Source organism: Purpureocillium lilacinum (genome assembly GCF_023168085.1).
Source record: "Purpureocillium lilacinum CBS 284.36 DNA, scaffold_6, whole genome shotgun sequence".
Classification (NCBI taxonomy): domain Eukaryota; kingdom Fungi; phylum Ascomycota; class Sordariomycetes; order Hypocreales; family Ophiocordycipitaceae; genus Purpureocillium; species Purpureocillium lilacinum.
In genome coordinates this window covers 2,765,622-2,782,840 of record NW_027072116.1, presented here as the reverse complement: position 1 = coordinate 2,782,840, position 17,219 = coordinate 2,765,622, and the positions used below count along the sequence as shown (strand labels likewise).

At 59.9% G+C, this 17,219-nt stretch overlaps 5 protein-coding genes across 5 annotated transcripts; 2 read left to right on the top strand and 3 right to left on the bottom strand.

The window, feature by feature from the left end:
* Positions 1–2,686: 2,686 nt before the first annotated feature.
* PLICBS_008744 (rRNA-processing protein and EBNA1-binding protein ebp2) lies at positions 2,687–4,021 on the top strand (the record flags this gene model as incomplete). Its single annotated transcript, XM_018324790.2, has 3 exons — positions 2,687–2,905; positions 2,969–3,641; positions 3,705–4,021. The coding sequence occupies 3 exons, from the start codon at positions 2,687–2,689 to the stop codon at positions 4,019–4,021; spliced, it is 1,209 nt and encodes a 402-aa protein (XP_018176184.2).
* A 1,049-nt stretch (positions 4,022–5,070) lies between these two features.
* Positions 5,071–6,948, bottom strand: PLICBS_008743 (uncharacterized protein; the record flags this gene model as incomplete). Its single annotated transcript, XM_018324791.2, has 1 exon — positions 5,071–6,948. The coding sequence occupies one exon, from the start codon at positions 6,946–6,948 to the stop codon at positions 5,071–5,073; it is 1,878 nt and encodes a 625-aa protein (XP_018176185.1).
* A 2,967-nt stretch (positions 6,949–9,915) lies between these two features.
* On the bottom strand, positions 9,916–10,938 carry PLICBS_008742 (uncharacterized protein; the record flags this gene model as incomplete). Its single annotated transcript, XM_018324793.2, has 1 exon — positions 9,916–10,938. The coding sequence occupies one exon, from the start codon at positions 10,936–10,938 to the stop codon at positions 9,916–9,918; it is 1,023 nt and encodes a 340-aa protein (XP_018176187.2).
* A 1,224-nt stretch (positions 10,939–12,162) lies between these two features.
* Positions 12,163–13,452, top strand: PLICBS_008741 (endoplasmic reticulum zinc transporter; the record flags this gene model as incomplete). Its single annotated transcript, XM_018324794.2, has 2 exons — positions 12,163–12,264; positions 12,349–13,452. 2 exons carry the CDS (start codon positions 12,163–12,165, stop codon positions 13,450–13,452), a joined length of 1,206 nt encoding a protein of 401 aa, XP_018176188.2.
* A 450-nt stretch (positions 13,453–13,902) lies between these two features.
* On the bottom strand, positions 13,903–16,784 carry PLICBS_008740 (dynamin-like GTPase mgm1; the record flags this gene model as incomplete). Its single annotated transcript, XM_018324795.2, has 3 exons — positions 13,903–14,345; positions 14,398–16,422; positions 16,487–16,784. 3 exons carry the CDS (start codon positions 16,782–16,784, stop codon positions 13,903–13,905), a joined length of 2,766 nt encoding a protein of 921 aa, XP_018176189.2.
* Positions 16,785–17,219: the final 435 nt, after the last annotated feature.

Here is a 17,219-nt window from a genome sequence, read left to right as displayed (position 1 = left end):
TGCCCTCGAGCCGCCTTCAAGATTGTCGCAGACTGTTGGACAGCCACGATGTCGCTGCCGGCACCGCACGGGGCGCCGTCGACGCCGCACGGGGCGTGGCTTGTCCCGGCGTGGAGTCAATGGCTCCGTTCAGACGGCTGACATCGGGGCTGCCCCTGGCCTGTTGGCTCACTCGAATCTTGGGTGGTTTGCTTCGCCCGCGCTTACAGTAGCCTGCATCCCCATTGTCTTCTTCATAATGACCTCGGCCGGAATCCCACCGACAGGACCCAAACGCCCGCAGCATGGACATACGAGATTTGTTTGGCGAGACTCGTCCCAAGTGGGCTCTGCGCTTCATCTCAAGACGTCGCCCTGCACGGGACGGCGGGCGCTCCAGCCCATCAGGCCGCTCCGTTGGTCGTGCGTCTATCAACCATGGGCCCTGACTGGACGGGAACGAAGCGAAGTCTGGCGCCTGGGCACCATGACGCCGCTCCGGACCGTACAGCGCAAGACTTGTAAGCATCAACGCGCTATGCTTGCTTGCTACTGTCATGCGTCACAGCATGTACAGTACAGTACTGTGCCTTTCACGCTGAGACTGCCATGTCGTTCAACGCGTCACGGGCCGTAGACTGTCGTATGTACTCTGCCCACAATCTCGATAGTCGTGTGAATTGTCAGTGCTCCTCGCTTGTACTGGGTTGTCCCTTTCTGCAGTGGCGCTCGCTCACCCATGCCATCCGAGACGCTCCACCGCGATCATCCTACGTCGATATCCAAGGGCCACTTCGTGCCGGGCTGCCAAGACGCCCTTGTCAGTGCTGTGCAATGCGTTACAGTGGTGTTCTGTCCTGCGGTCCTTCGCGATCTGGCTTGCACCCATCGCAAAACACGGTGGAGCGGCCCCCTTGGCGGCCGCATCTCGCCGCCAGGGCGTGGCGTTTGGTGGCGCACTGGCAGGCACAGGAACAATACTAAGGCACCACATTGCGCTGAGGCCCGCGGACGGCGAAGGCCATGGCAAACTGTTACTCCCGCGACGAGTCCCACGCCCCCCTCGCGATCAAGGGCAACACGATGGCGGCAGCGGTTCGCGTGCTAGCCCCGTCCGACGGCGCAAACATGGGAGGTCTCGGACCCAACGACCCCAGCCAGAATGCAGCCACCTCGGGAACTGATGGGACCCAAGAACAATGCTATCGGCGTCCTGAACAATGAGACAAACTTGCAGCTAGCCGTGCGCCGAGCGGGGAGATGATTCCTTCACGCTTTGCATCCAGAGGTCCGAGCAAGGGCACCGAGGGCCAAGATGCCTCGCCATGAAACCCACCGTCCCGTCGAGCAAGAATTTGCATAAAAGGCCGCGGTTGCCTCCCCGATCAAGAGATATCATCATCAGCATCAACAGCAAGCTTCAAACTACAACATCTACACTATAAATCTTTAGACTTTTTGTCTTCAACACCCCCCCAAACCAAAATGCCTTCCTCCAACACCAAGAACACCTCCGCTCCCAAGGGCAGCAACCAGCAGCACTACCTCGGCTGCACTGTCATGTAAAGCACTACCCGCCATGTTCCGCACAAGCGAGGACTGGCCTGTCCTCTGGCCCATTTCGACATCCCGCCAACGCTGGTCAAGCGAATCCGAACGACCAGAGACTCTCTTCACGAGGATGCCGCACATGGGCGGGGGGCTGGGTGCTTTGAATCTTTCGACTTTTTGTACAACACTTGGGCTTTTTTGACGCCGCGCGGCGCTGCGGTCGGAAAACGAGCTCCTTCTTTACGACTTCCCAACATGGGGAAATGAGTCCGATGACACGAAGAGACATTGGGGTCGAGGCTTATCAAGGGCCGGATGACAGCTGCGGTGGACAAGGCTGGGCTGTAATCTTCATAAAATCGCATGCAATACAACAGTTTTGCCGCGCGTACATGTATCAAAGAGTCGCCGTGCTTTGTGCCATGCCAGTGCTGCCAAACCCCGCCACAACCCTTAGGGGTTCAAAACCATAGCACTTACGGTACTCTAGTGAAAATCATATGTGTGACGAAGGGAGTTTGTCAAACAAACGTCTCCGGTTCTGACAGCGTCGAGTGTGCCCTTCTTCCCCTCACGTAACGCGCGGATCAAGGGCTCCAGTGGCCCGTTCACAGGCTGAGACAGGGTACATGCATCATCCGCTGTTCCAAGTGCCGATAGAAAAGCCTCACTCCCCAGTTACGCAACTTCTCTTAGTTGTGATGAACTGTGGGCATATCGTCTACGTGAGAGTCACCAGGAAGGAGGTAGTATGTTCCAGGCCCATGAAGGGCAGCATTCTGTTCATGGCTTCGAACTACTCGCATTTTGTTTATTCTGAAAACTAGTGAAATCTGTGACTTTCAAAGTGACGGCATGTATCGATGCGACGCTGGGGTGAAACCAAGGAGGAATTGACTTACACGTGGGTTATGATCACGTCCAGGCTCGTGGCCGCATTAGGTAAGGTGTCTTGGCGCGGTGGCCGTTGAAGGGGAAGGCGGTGGGAGTGGCTGTCCGGCAGAATCCCAGAGATTTTTTTGAAACTGCACCCACCGCATCTCGCAGCGCCAGCCCATTTGGTCGCCCATCGCCGTCGCTCATTCAGGGCTTGATTCCAACTTGACGCCGGACACCCGAACTCTGGAGCGCCGATACCTCCCCAAACTCCGTCGCAATGGTCACCAAGAGCAAGCTCCGGCTGGCCCTTGCCGCCGAGAAGGGCGTCGACTTCAAGAAATTGAAGCAGGAGAAGAAGCACAAAGCTGCCCTCAAGCGCAAGCGGGCGGAGGCCGGGCCGGAGGACCAGGAGCCGGAGCCCGAAGAGCCAGAAGACGAGGAGAGTGCTGATGGCGAGGAAGAGGAAGAGGAAGAGGACGAGGATGTGCAGGCCACAGTATGCAATCACTCCTTCGGCTCTGGCGACGGCCGACCGTTTTTACTGACGCATTTCTCGCAGTTGAACCTGGATGGCGTAGACGACAGCGACACTTCTGAGTCGTCCATTGAGCTCGAGGAGAAGATTACAAGAGTCAAGAAGCCGTCAGGAGCAAAGCGCATCCCGTCTGCCGACGACGATGAGGATGACGAGGAAGACGAAGACGACGAGGATATACCGGTGTCCGACCTAGAGGATCTCGACGATGAGGACAAGGAAGATCTCATCCCCCACAGCCGTCTCACCATCAACAACACAGCCGCCCTGCAAGCCGCACTCGACCGCATAGCCCTCCCCACAGACAAGTCTGTTCCTTTCTCGTCGCATCAGTCCATCCTCGCGACCGCCGACACGGCCGATTCCATCCCCGACGTATCCGACGACCTCCAGCGCGAGCTGGCATTCTACACTCAGTGCCGAGACGCCGCCCTCACCGGCCGCTCCAAGCTACTAGCCGAGGGCGTCCCCTTCTCCCGGCCCAAGGACTACTTCGCTGAGATGGTCAAGGAGGACGCGCACATGGACAAGGTCAAGGCCAAACTGGTCGAAGAGGCGTCCGCCAAGAAGGCCGCCGCCGAGGCCCGCAAGCTGCGCGACCTCAAGAAGTTTGGCAAGCAGGTCCAGGTCGCCAAGCTGCAGGAGCGCCAGAAGGAGAAGCGCGAGACGCTCGAGAAAATCAAGACGCTCAAGCGAAGTAAGGGCCGGCCGCTTCCCAATCTCCGGAGTGATTTTTTTGCTAACAAACACCCCCTCACAGAACGCCAAGAGTCCGGAGGCGACCTCGGAACGAACGAGGCTGACATGTTTGATGTCGGCGTCGAGAGCGAGCTGGCGAAGCACTCCCAGCGCAGCGCCGGCAAGGGGAAGCAGTCACAGTCCGTCAACAACAAGCGTCAAAAGAAGAATGAGAAGTTTGGCTTCGGCGGCAAGAAGCGCCATGCCAAGTCGGGCGACGCCATCAGCTCCGGCGATCTCTCCGGCTTCAATGCCAAGCAGATGAAGGCGTCGGGCCGGCCGAAGGGCAAGGCGCAGCGGCCCGGTAAGGCCAGGAGAAAAGCAATGGGCACGCGGTAAAGGCGCGACCCTAGCCAGTTTGGCCAAGTCGCAGACCTAATTAATGCATTGTCGTCTGTGTACGCATCCTCCAGCCACCAGGTATATTCTGTTCCGTGGGCTAGGTTGCCCACGAGGATCTAGTCAAGCATGTAGATGAAACCAATCAAAGCAAAAAGCGAGAGTCGCATCGCCATGTTGAGGCGGCTGAGGTACGCTTCACTACGGTGACGGGTTCCATCCACCAGATGACTAGGCACCTCGCGAGTACTGTTGTCGGTGAGGAGAAACCAAGCCATGAGACCGTCCTTCACTAGCATGAATCTACCCTTCTCCTCCACTCCTGGAGAAGATACACAAGTTTCTGGAACCCAAGCCGCCAAGGAGGTATCACTGGCCGGCTTAAGGGGCAAAGTCGTGCACTTCCTGGCAGCGTCACACTCGGGACTACATTCGTGCACGCATGGTTCGTGATAAACTTCATGAGGTCGTTGTTCTCTCTAGGACGCTAAGGAATATGTAAAGACGTTCGATGAATACCCTCTCCTACGCTTCTCATTGGCGCCGTTGCGCCTCCTGCCTCGCCGTGTTGCCTCTTGTTGGCCTGCCATCCCTGCCTGAACGAGACTCTCCCCGGTACGTGCCGGAAATTCTCCTGGCAGGGGCAACGGGCCGTCGCCTGCGGAGTAAGTGCTAGTGTATTTGTAGATCCGTGGTTATGTATATAAAAGGATCGGTGGCCTTCCAATGCCACTGCCACCCGGAAGGATCCAATGCTGGTGCGAGAGGTCGATGGCCGGCCTAAGCCACAACGACAATGAGACAAAACCCGTGGAGAACCCCGATTGAAAGAAGATTCTCCCACGAATGCCGATGCGGACCCTGGACGCCGTAAAACCCGTGGTATCGAGAGGAAATGCCGTTACGCGCTGTTCGGACGCTGTGCTTTGCTATGCAGTCGCAACCTTTCAGTGAACTGTCGAGCGAAATCAAAAAATCAAACGCCATGCGGAGCCACCAGGCCAAGCATGGGCTGCCACAAGTACGCAGTCGCCAACAGTCCCCTTGGCTCATTGCGACGCAGCAACGCACCAGTGACGATGGAAGGCCCAGGCGCTCTTCTGGCACTCCTTGCTGCAGTACTTGGTGCGCCGGCACCGACGGCACTTGGCAAACTGACGTGTGTACTCCTCCCACTTCCCGCACTGATAGTAGGCGCATTGCCGGATGCCGCCGCGGGTATCGTCTTTGCGGCAGAGATTCCGCATCACCACGCCGGCCCAGTACTGCATGTCGGTGCTGTGGTACCTAACGGTGAACTTCTCGACGAGGGGGAAGAGATTGAAGTCGTTGGGCAATAGGTACTCCTCATCCGCCGAATCGTTTTCTTCGACGTCCGAGGCGTCTTCTTCGCTGTCGAGAAGATCAAGATCCTTGCCAATGGTGAGCTTCGGAACGAGGTGGCTTTGCTGAAAGTACGATCTCAGCCCACAATACTTGGATACGTAGGCCAGAAGCTGCAGCGACATAAGCACGTCCTCTTCCCGAGGCATTGCGGCGAGCATGTGCTGGTTGGGAGTATAGTGACGATCGAGCAGGTAGCGAGGTACTGTTGAGTTGGGCGCGGTTGGCTGTGGTGGCGTGACCATGGCAGGGCGGTTGGGGGACAGGCCCATGGGCGCGACGGGTGCAGGGTTTGCAGTGTTGCCGATGCTGCCATCGATCGGCGCACGATGGGTGATGTTGAACGTGCCGGCGTCCTGGTGTGTTTCTGAGACTGTGGGGTTGGTCAGCTCCAGCGAGGAGCCAGTCAACATACTCTCGCCATCCTCCATGGAGATATCCTGAATGCCAACGGCCGACTGAATGTCTGCAGTCCCGGTCATTTCGGCGTCTGGCGACTCGTCAGACGGCATGCTGTCCGCATTCAGGTCGTCTGCCTCGACTGTGGAGTTCTGATGCCTGATGGAAGGCCTTCGCCGCTGTCGGTTAGAGGCGTCAATATTGTTTGTGGGCCTCACGGTCGGCGAGCGGAGCTGAGGAGGCGGTAAGGGCGTTGTCGGCGAGGTCGGCTGTGAGGCAAGGTCCGTGTGCGCGAAAGGCGCCATCGAAGCTAGACGGTCAACGTCGCGGACCGGCCGAACGAAGTTGTCCAAGACGTCTCTGCCCTGGCCGGGAGTTGCCAGTGGTTGCAAAAGCTGTCCGGGTGTGATGGTCGCTGGCAAGCGGCCAGTAGACTCGCGAAAGCTGTGCCGATGGCGGCTAGGAGTTATCGCTGGGCGCTCCGGTGTAGCCACTGCGCTCCTCGGAGGGGCGGGCCCGGCTGTGGCATTCTCGGATCCAGACGGGCCACCGGCGGACGATGGGCCAGCAAAACTGGCAGGCACGTCAATGGATGGAGGCGGCCCATGCCGTCGGGCGCTTCTCTGGTCGAGCTCGGGGCGCACGGCGCGGCTGGCAAAGGATGTGGATGTCTTGGGCGAACTCCGATCGTGGCCACGATGCCGACGATGGTGATGGTCATGCAACTGTTTCTGACTGGCCTCTTCGGCCTTTTCGCGACACTTTTCGATGACTTTGATGTAATTATCGAGGATGGTGGCAATGACGGGTACCATGTCTGCCTCGACGACTCGAGTGCGGACATTCTCGGTACCACGAACACCGATGTTGACGACGCACTGGAAGGCCAGGTTCCACTTCCACATGCCCATCATATCCTTGCTGCGACCCTGCTTGAGGATGCAGACAAGGCGTTCGATGCCGCCATCGACGGTGAGGATGTCGCGGATCCGAGCAGAGGAGGTGGTGAGGTAGGCGAGGTGGTTGAGCGAGTTGATGAGCGGGAGGGTCGACGTGCAGTCGAGAGCGCGACGGTCGTAGAGGGCGGTGGTGATGCCGACCGACGCCTTGTTGACGTTGGGGATGCTAAAGTTGACCTCCCTCATGCTGGGCAGGCCGTGCCGACAGAGGGCGGACGTTGGTTGCAAGATCTTAGGCTGTTGTCGGTGAGGAGAAAGGGCGGCGGGTTCAGGGTGAGATTGGGCGCCGTCACGGATGGCGGATCAGGCGCACGTAATCCCCCCTGGGGAGAGGGGAGCGAAATCGACGAACCGACGCAACAGCCAGGCTGGTGCAACTGACGGCGTCGTGTTTGCTGCAGGGCTCGATGCCGTGATTGCAGAACAACAGCAGAGAGCAATTTGTGCCTCCGGATTGACCGAGTGGCGGATTCCGACCGGAGGCGAATCGATGGCGGTACGGGGGGCTGGCGGTGATGGCAACGGCCGTCGGCGAGGCGCTCGAGACGAAAAGGCTACTGGACGACGGTGATGGGTGGTGATGGTCGATGGCGGTCGAGGAAGGAAAGAGAGCACAGGTCGCCGACGTGAGATGGCGATGGCGCAGGTTGTGCTGATGTTTCAGGCAGGGCCTGGCACAACGGGGACCGAGACACAGGAGGATGTAGCGTGACTGGGCGCCGATTGGAGTCGGGGCGAAGGCCCAAATCCCTCAGGGTGCAGAAGCAGCACGCGACGAGTGGCGCTACCAAAAGCGTCGGGGGAATACGGCCGGCTGTCGAGCGATGGGCGGGCAGTAGCAGAGCAGCGCGGCCTCGAGGATCGTCGTGGTCGTGATGGCGGTCGTGGTCGTGTCGTGTCGTCGTCGATGGGCGTTGGTAATCAGGGAGGGAGGAGCAATATTGGCAGAGACAGCAAGGGGGGCGGAGAGAGTGAGAGGAAGGGAAGGGAAATGGGCTGGGGCCCTCCCTCCGTAAGAGGCTGACGGGCGGGTTCTTTTGGGGGCCTCGTGCTGCTGGGGGAAGCGGGCGTCCCGGCCCAATGAGAGGGCCATCGACTCCAATTCGGCGGCGCTTGAGGAGACGGGACGGTGAGGACGGGCGGGGGGTGGGCAACGGGCGGGATGGAGAGCCGCCGCAGTCAATCGCTGTAGGCACCTTAGCTCAGGGTCGCATCAGGACGTGGACGGGACGGGAGCCTGCTGGATACCAGGTAGGTAGCGCAGGCACCTGGGCGGGCAGGCGTCTGGCGGGCAGGCCGCCCTGGCAGCCTCGACCAGCGGCACAGAACGCAGCGGCGGGTGTCGAAATTACCTAGTAGGTAGGTGCCAGAGATTGGTGGCGATTATAGTGGACTCGACACCCGACACGACGGCGCTGCCTGAGGTGGCAGACTGCCCGCCGCGTCCACTGGGCCGCCCGGCTGCTGTCCGATCAGCGGCGCTCGAGACGGGTCCGGACCAGGCCAAGGCGCCCCATCGGGTCCTTCAACGGCGCATATGCGAGTCGGTTTACGGGGCGGCTTCCATGACAGTGGCGCAACGGGCCCATTGCTGGTGGTCTGCCCACCAGCGACGCTGAATAACAAAGGCCACGCTCGGCCGAATAGCGGGTGCTTGGGGGCTCGACTTGCATGCATTGATGCATTCAGGTCGTCGGCTTGGAGCGTCATGGGGCATGTGACAGACTTGGTACACACGTTGCCGCACGGCGCCTGCAGTGTCGGTCGGTCCTTCGTAGGTCCATGAGGCACGCCCACGCTGCGTCTGTCACCCTCTGTTGGCCGTCATCCATGGAAGACGGCGGAAATGCACCCCAAGCTCGAGGGCAGTCGCCCTGACCTTAGGTACGATCTGGCAGAGATGCGCGTGGCCCGTGGCAATCAGCAGCTCGCGCTTCGGTCGCCACTCGCCGCCCGCGCATCAAACTGGGCCAAGTGACTCGGAGCCCCAACCCCTCAGGTCCAAGGGTCGCCCCATCCTTGGCAGCGAGGTATACCTTACCGAAGTGGCAGGTTTCCTTGGCTCGACATGCTTGGTTATCTCATGTAGGGTAGGGTATGCTTCATTTACACGGGCGTCGGCAAGGCACTTGCGCACGCGAGCACGCGGGCAGGTGACATCTTGCGCAGAAATGGTTGCCTGCCAAGCCTGGCCTGGGTATCGATTTCGTACATCGAGCCTGACGCTCATCCAGTGGCGGATGAATTCTCAAGCGGAACATAGGATGTCTTTGCTTGGTCCCCAACTCGAGACAAATCCAGTGCGGCCCTGCTGGGTCTGCAAAACCACCAGTGACTTACCGCCGGCCTGGCATTTTACCACCAACCCCGCTGAGCAGCCCGCCAGAGCATTGGATGGTGCTCTCAAGGGGCTCGAGGACTGGCTCCATCGTCTGTCCGAGGTCTGTTTCCGGCAGGTCCACGTCCGCCACGACGGTGTGAGCCGGTCCGCTGCAATTGACCTGGCGGCCGGCTCGGATCGACAGAGGTCGTCCTTGCCAGCACGGCGAGGATTGCCTGCCATCTCCCAACCCGCCAACCGCGTGCCTGTTCGTTCGCCCCGAGGATGTTGCCTCCGGACGCGGGCACCAGGGGCGGCGCGTGGTTCGTCGGCGCCCGCGTACTAAACGGACTAACGCTGTGCATTCCCAGCCATCCAGCCTCCGCGGCGATCATGGGCGGCCGGGGTGTCGACGATCACCAACTGGATGTGCGAGTTGTCAAATGGCGAAGAGACACAGAAGAGACAGGCCGCTGTCGATCTACGGGCCTCGCCGCCGTGACCTCTCTGTGGCGTGAGTGCTCCAGGTGGCTCGGCGAGTCCGCGGCGTCTCGGAACTGACTGTCCGCGCTGCCTCGAAACCATTATACTGTACTTACTGTACTGCACAGTGCCGGACAAACCCCAGACGCGTGTCTCTCTGTCGGAGATTCTTGAGCTACTCAGCATCGGCGGCATGGCCAACGCTCGACGCGCAAGCACACTCCGCACCAGGCTCGCACGGCCAGCTCAAGAGTACGAGTAGGCTCAGGCAACCCGGCAGTCTCATAACGTGTATTATACAGTTTTAGAGCTTGAAGTCGGGCGGCTATAGTAGCTGGTGCACCAGAGCCTCAATCACCACTGATCTTGGCGTGCCGAAAGTATTTCATCCCAACCCACGCCACCACGACCCAGACCCATGCCATGACGCCCGTCAGGATAATGAGGGCCGGGTAATATCCTATAATGGGCAACGTCTCGTCGTCCTCCAGCTCCGGCGGCGCGTACGGCGTCTTCCCCACGTCCCATGCCCACTTCCAGACCTCGAGACACGAGCCCATGCCGATGACGAAGACGAACCAGGTGACGGTGAGGACCACCCACCCCCACCACTCCGTCTCTGCATAGTCCCAATCTGAGTCGGCCGGCGGGATCGCGTTTGTCGAGATGCCGCTGTACGACAAGGGCGACTTGGCCTGCTGAAAGGACCTTCGCCTGTTGGCAGTGACACGGCCGCTGCCAAAGTGCGACTCGGAACCCGACGACATGGACAGCCCGTTTCGTGGCGGCAACGACGTGGACGCTATCTGCAAGCCGTCCTCTTCGTCCGTCGTCGAGGTATATGCATTCGATCGTTCCCCATCGCGGTCCTTGTGTGACGCTGTCGAGTCAGCTGACGGGCCGACCGAAGCGGGCGGATCGGTAATGCTTCGCTGCGAGGACGGCTCGTCACCCAGCGGGCGCTGGCCGAGGCTGACGAGCTTGAGGCCAAGGGCGTCGTGGCCGTTCATGGCGGCACTTGACGGGGACCCTGATGAGTCTGGATCCACGTCGGAGCCATGCGAGGTATCGATGGTCAGAGCCCTGCTGTCCCTGCGTTCACGTTGTGCGCCCCTCCCGAGCAGTGCCACCTTCCTAAGGGACCCTCTGCGTCGTCGCGTCTTGTGCTGCTGTGCCGCGGCCGCGAGGGCGGGAGCCGGGGCCGGAGCCGCATCTTCATCGTCGGCCTCGTGGGGCGGCTTCGTGTCGCCGGCGGGCCGCAGGAAAGGAAGTCTCGAGAGCAGGCTCGAGCCTGACGGAGCGCGTCGGTGGGAGGTGGACGCGGAGGGGACGGGAGGATCGCCCAGTTGACCGATAGCCGAGCCTTCCGCCATATCGGGGCAGGGCGGCTCGTAGAGTTGGTGGCCTGATGCGGGACGTCGTATCGAGCAACGGGGAGGGGGACGCGCATCGGTCGGCAGTGAAGCTGGGCGGTTGCAGGTAGCTCTCGGCTGGAGCTCAATTAGTGTCGCGGCATGGCCATGCACTGCCGCGACGTGTGCGAGTAAAGGTAGCTCTCCTCTGGGCACGGGCGCACGGTGGTGCGACGAAACTTTGTCACTGCTCGTCGCTGCGCGCTGGGATGGTGGTGCGTCAGGTGGTTTCCGACGCGGATCGAGTTGACGTCGCAGGAAGTTGAGACCAGCATAATCTCATGTTGGAGGTTCCTGGCTGACCCGCAGCGAGCCTGGCAAGGCAATTGGATGGCTTCTGGGTGTTAGCGTCGAGAGCCTGCGACCTGTGCCGCACAGCCTGCAGCCGCCCGATGACAGGCCATGAGGCCCCCCTCCTCCCCCCCCCCCGCCCGCCCGGGGCTCTCCTTGGGCCCCTGGCAGCCGGGCCTGGCAAGCCTGGACGGGCGGCCTTCTGGCAGTGGAGGTTGCCCGGGCATGGGTTCCAGGTTCCAGGCAAGCCAGGCTCCGCCTGCGGGCCCGGGGGCTATCAAGGTGCCGCCAACGCAGCCCCCCCGAGGCCTGTCCACCACCTGGGTGGGCACCTCCCCCGCCCACCCCTGGGCCGAACCGCCCATGATGCCACGATGGCGCTGAAATCGCTCCATCCACCTGCTTGCTTGTCATCCACGGAGACTGCCTTCGCGCTACCTGCTGCTCCCTCGCGCACCCTACTGATTCGTCCAATCGCCTCGGCCCGACGCAGACGCGACGTTCCTTGCTCTAGGCTCGTTGTCGCCAGCACCTCCACGCAAGTCGCTGGGCCCCGGACCATCTCAGCCAGCGCCAGCGCCGCCAATTGCGGGCAGCCCGTGCTTCGCGAACGACTCCAATCGACCTCGATAAGACAGCGGGAGCACGACTACGGCCGCGCGGGCGCGATCGTCACTCTGTCTTCGGCATTACAAGGGCCCGCCCGCCAGTCACGCACATCGAGCGCAATCGCAATCTCCCGAGAACGGTGGCTTTATGGATCCACGCAAGCATCAGCCCGCATCTCACCCCCCGCCTACCGTTGTCATCGACGACACCGACGAATTCCCACCGTCGACTGGCGACGCGTCGCTCACTTCATCCGGGCCAGGCTTCCTCTCCCCAGCCGTTACCATGCCTGGTGAGGCAAGCACCGTTGATGCGGCTCAGGGGCCACCCGCCCCCAACCCTTTCAATTTCCAGACACAGGTCATATCGACGTCTCCTGTCAAGTCGGTGCGTTGCGACTCCTACAAGACCTCCCCCAGTGCGCCTTTGCTTCTCGTGGCACGAGATCGTAGCTGACAGGCAGCGTCACAGAACATTGGGCAGCGCCGTGGCCACAGATACAAGCATAGTAGCATCTCGGCGCAGCACCAAATCTTCCAGGAACCGCCTCCGAGACCACCTCCGGTCCTCCCCGCGTCGCTGCCGATACCGACGATTGCAGAAGCATGGAAGAGCACTCAGAGGGACCAGCGGACGCGGCTCTACTGGAGCCTGTGCCACCTCGCCGTCGCCGTCTTCGTCTTTTTCAAGTCTGAAGGCTCGCTTGCGGCCATGGCCCTGTCCCACCTGGTCTTCTTCGATGCCGGCAGCGCCGCGGTCTGCGCCGCGGTTGAGGTGCTTGGGAACTTTGAAGTGTGGCGACGGAGCAGTATCAGGCACCCCTTTGGTCTCGAACGGGCCGAGGTTCTGGCCGGCTTTGCCCTGTCCATCTTCCTTCTTTTCGGCGGCTTCGACCTCGTCTCCCACAACCTCAAGCACTTTCTCGAGTCTGTAGGCAACCATGAGGCACACCACGAGCACGCTCACGAGCGTGTTTCCGCGGGTAGCGTTGACCTGGTTGCGGCTGTCGCCATCGTCAGCACCCTCATCTCAGCCTATGGCTTGAAGAACCACGCGCGAATTGCAAAGGTCATGAGGGTCTCGTACCTCGCGGCTATGCCGAGCGTGCTATCCAACCCGTTCCATTTCCTCACCCTTTTCTTCTCGGCGTTGATAGCCCTGCTTCCCATGCTCTCCATCTCACTGTACACGTGGCTGGACAGACTGATTTGCGCAATCATTGCACTAGCCATGTTCGGTCTCGGAATGAGAGTCGCGATAGCTCAGGGCTTGATGCTCCTCATGTCATATGGCGGCAGCAACGGAAGCTCTGGTGTCTCGGCTGTCTTGCGTGAGATCGAGTCTGAGTCCGCCATTTCCCGGGTCGAGGATGCCCAGTTCTGGCAGGTCCATTACGGCCTTTGCATGGCCAACTTGCGGCTGAACATCGCCAAGGGGTACGACGAGACGTCCCTGAGCAAATTGCGGAGCCGCATTTCGTCGCTGATACAGAATCGTCTTGGCGAGGGCTATGGGACGGGGGGATTCATTCGGTGGGAGGTGACTCTACAAATGCAGACGGACGCTGCTACATAGGATGACTCTGGCCGGTCTATAAGCGGATCGGTAGGGCTCAAGGTCTGGGAAGACATGCATGGCCTTGAGCAGTTCATAACATACGTGTATTGAATAGCCGTCCGACAACACAAACAGGACTACTCTGCTGGATCATTCGTACATGGCAAACAATCTTGAGTATGCTTCGTCTTGAGTAGGGTATCCTTTTGAAACCATTGTAGCCATTGGTGTGGCTGTCTATGACCAACACTCGGCTTGTCTGGCAGGAAAACATGTATCTGTGCGAGAGAAGAGAGAGCTTCCAGAGTCCCCCGTCTTGATGGGGACACCGTGCTGGCATGACAAGTGTCGGGAGGAAAAACACAAAACCGCCTCCACATGAACTCCGGGCATCCTCGTGTCTACACAACCATAGGGAAAGAGGACGAAATTGGAAAAGAATAGGCTGCGCCGGCGTTGCCTCTCTACTCAAAAGAGGCCCCATCGCCCCCGCTCCTTTTGCGCATCCCGCCGGCGACCGGCACCTGATGCTCGCTCCCGCTCCCGGCCCTCCAGTTGCCGCAAGCTCTCCATCTTCTCGAGTACGAGCTCCAGCAGGTCCTTGCGGCGGATGACCTCTAGATGCTTGCGGATGCGCGGGTCCTCTTTTGCGAATCGCTCCACCTCCTCCTCGGAGAGGTGTCGGCCGAGCCGCAGATCGAGTTCGCGCGGGAAGTTGTAGTAGAACTCGGACAGCAACTCGACGTTGAGGAAGAGAACGGCCGTCGAGGCTAGCTTTGAAGCGGCGGCATCCAAAAAGACCTCCGGACAGTAGTACTTGTTCTTGACCGAGGCACACTGCTTGGACCGAACTGCCAACAGGCGCATCTTGATGATGTCGGCCCTGTCTCGAAGGAAAACGGCCTCACGTCCTGCAACGTCGTTAGCAACCCGGTAGGAGAGGTAGGCCGTGGGTAGAGTTACCTTTGCTTAGCAGAGCGGCACTGAATCCGCCAGCACCGCTCCGCCCATCGCCCTCAACGATAATGTCACCCTTGCGCGCTTTGTCCACGAAGTTCATGACTTCCTTGAGCTTTCTCCGTCCGCCGACTGTTGATTCGAGTTGGCCCATGGCAGACTCGCAATCTTGAAGCTCCTTCTTGAGCACATCGCCTACATGTTGCCGGCCCTGTGCCCATTCTCTGTCCTCAATGTCGACCTCAAACTTGAAGGGCTTGATGCAGTTCTCGACTTGATCGCTTGTGCTGTAAAAGCGTTCATTGAGTATCGTCGAAGCCGCTTCCATGATTGCCTTTCTTGCGAAGGGGTGGGTGGCAAAGTTTGAGTTGCCCAGCAGCCTGTCGATTTGCGCCTGCAGCGACGACGCAACGACGGTGGTGGCAAGCCGTCCAACACCCAGCTTGGTCAGGGCCGAGGTTGACGCATCGAGTTGCCGACGCCAGTATAATGAGTCAACATCAGCCTGTGGCAAATCCGCGATCTGATCCGGCTCTGGTTGCGTGACCGACAGATCCGCGATCGGCTTGTTCCAATATCTGGCTGCTAACAGATCGAGTACCTTCTGATCCAGCTCGCTCTTGAGGAGTTCCCGCATCTGTGGGCGCCCGAATTCCTCGGCGAACTGCTTGAAGGAGTGCTTGAACGCGTCGAGGCTCTCCGCCAAATAGGATTCGGCGGAGAGAGGCCGGTCGTTATACTGAACCTTGAACTCATATGTTGCCTCCTCCAGCTCTTGTCTGATGGCATCGCTGGTGGTCTGCAAGCTCGACGACATGGTCTGCTCCAGGACATGCATCAACTTCTTGCGCAGTGTAGTGGTCCCTACGTTGACCCCGGCATCTGGGCCGAACTCGAGGGGGTGCGATGAGAAAAATGAGTTCTCGTGCTTTGCAATGGCGGAGAGCAGGTCTTTCGGACCCATCTTGAAGAGCCCTGGGGCTTGCGGCGCCTTCGACACAACACCCACATAGCCCAACCTGAGCGGGTACTGCTTGTCGTTCAAGATGGCAGCGCCCCTGACTGGGTCAACCAGATCCATCTTGGTGACGACTCCGATGGTCCGTTCTCCGCGAGGATCGACCCGCCTCGAGGCCCGCAATGCCGTAGAATTGGCAAGATCCACATCCGCAGCAGAGATGGCGAGAATCACATTCGGGGGCTGGATATACTTGTCGCACAATTCTGAGATCTTTTGTTTCAGCTGTAGAGGCTGGTTCTGCCCAACGACCTGAATATAGCCAGGAAGATCGATAAGTGATAGATCGGGGACGTTCGCAGAGTGGATTGTAAGGTGAATCGGGTCGTCCGAGACGCATTCTGCGTCGGATACAGCAAGATTGAGCTCCGTAAGCGTGCGCTGTATAGACGAAAAGTCGGTCATGTGCCTCAGGCCTAGGTCCGGAAACTCTCCATACTCCTCTGTCGACCCGGGGGTATTGACGAGCGTCAGTTCGATGGGTCGCCTAGTCACCATGTTGGATCCTTTGGGAAGAAACTCGTGTCCAACAATTGCCTCGAGAACCGAGCTCTTTCCCGACGATTGCGAGCCGATGACAACAATGGATGGTAGCGTCAGTGAGCTCGACTGTCCGACTTTCTGAAGTATGCTCCGAATCTCGATCATCTTCTTTGTCAAAATCATCATCTGGTCGTCCTTGGCCACTTCGTCAAGTTCGCGAGGATCCTCCTCGCTTGACTTGTCATATCCGTATGCCGCTGCAGATGCGCCGACAGCGGCGGCCGCACCTAGCTTGCTCTGCTTTGGGTCGCCGTCACCGCCGGGGCCTCCAGACCCTCCGGTCCCGATGTCTTCATGGATCCGGAGCACCTTCTTCAACCACTCGGGTACCTCCACTTGTTCTTTCGTGGTCTCCCATCCATGGTACGTCTGTTCTGCGATGTCTTTGGCGCCGCCGAATATGGTCGAAGCGGTAGTTGAGACCGTGTCCTTGGTTGTGTTGAATATGTCAATCGCATAGGCGCTTGCCTCTGTCGCCGGCGACTAAGTCAGCACAACGTCGGAAGGGATGAAGGAGACAGGGACAGAACATACGTGTGGCCTGGTACTGGACCCACGCAAACGCGCCGATGGCTAGGCCGCCAAACATGGCTGGTATTCTGGCAAACTTCAGGACAAGCTTAGGCAGGAACCGAGCAAAGGAGGCGTTCCGGGCGGTAACCGCGTTGTGGAAGGCGTTGCCACCGAACCACATGCGCCTTTGAGTCGCGCGAATGGTGGCATCCGCCCGAAGTAGCCCTCCCGTCGGTAGTCGATGCAGATATCGGACCGGGCTGACTGGGGCGCGTCGCGTCAACGGGCGCAGCCCGGCCGCGAGGACCCGTCCGCTCATTGTATCGTCGAAAGTGTCGCGCCGCGTATGTACTTGTGTATGAGAACGGCCAGGTCGGGCACCTGCGTCGAGAACGACGCCTTCACCGGACCCTGATTCAAGAGCGGAAATCGACTTGGTTGAGGCGTGGCATGTGGTGGATAGACGACGGCGACGAACGTTGCGGCGCGGGCGCAACGGGGGGTGGTGGTGGTGGTGGGTTTGCAGATGAGTTCCAGTTGCAGCGCCAATGCATCATCGAGCCACTGCACAGCGGCTTCCTTGCCCAGTGGCTTGCCTGGTCTGGTAAAGCGTTACATCCTGCTTCGTACGCGTGTGGGCAGCTGGACAGGTGGGGCCCGGGCGCTGTTGGTGGCGGGCCCTTGCGAAGAGGTCCATGTACCCGCCCAGCGCGCCGCGACAGGCCCGAATACTGCGCGTGCAGGCCACAATTTT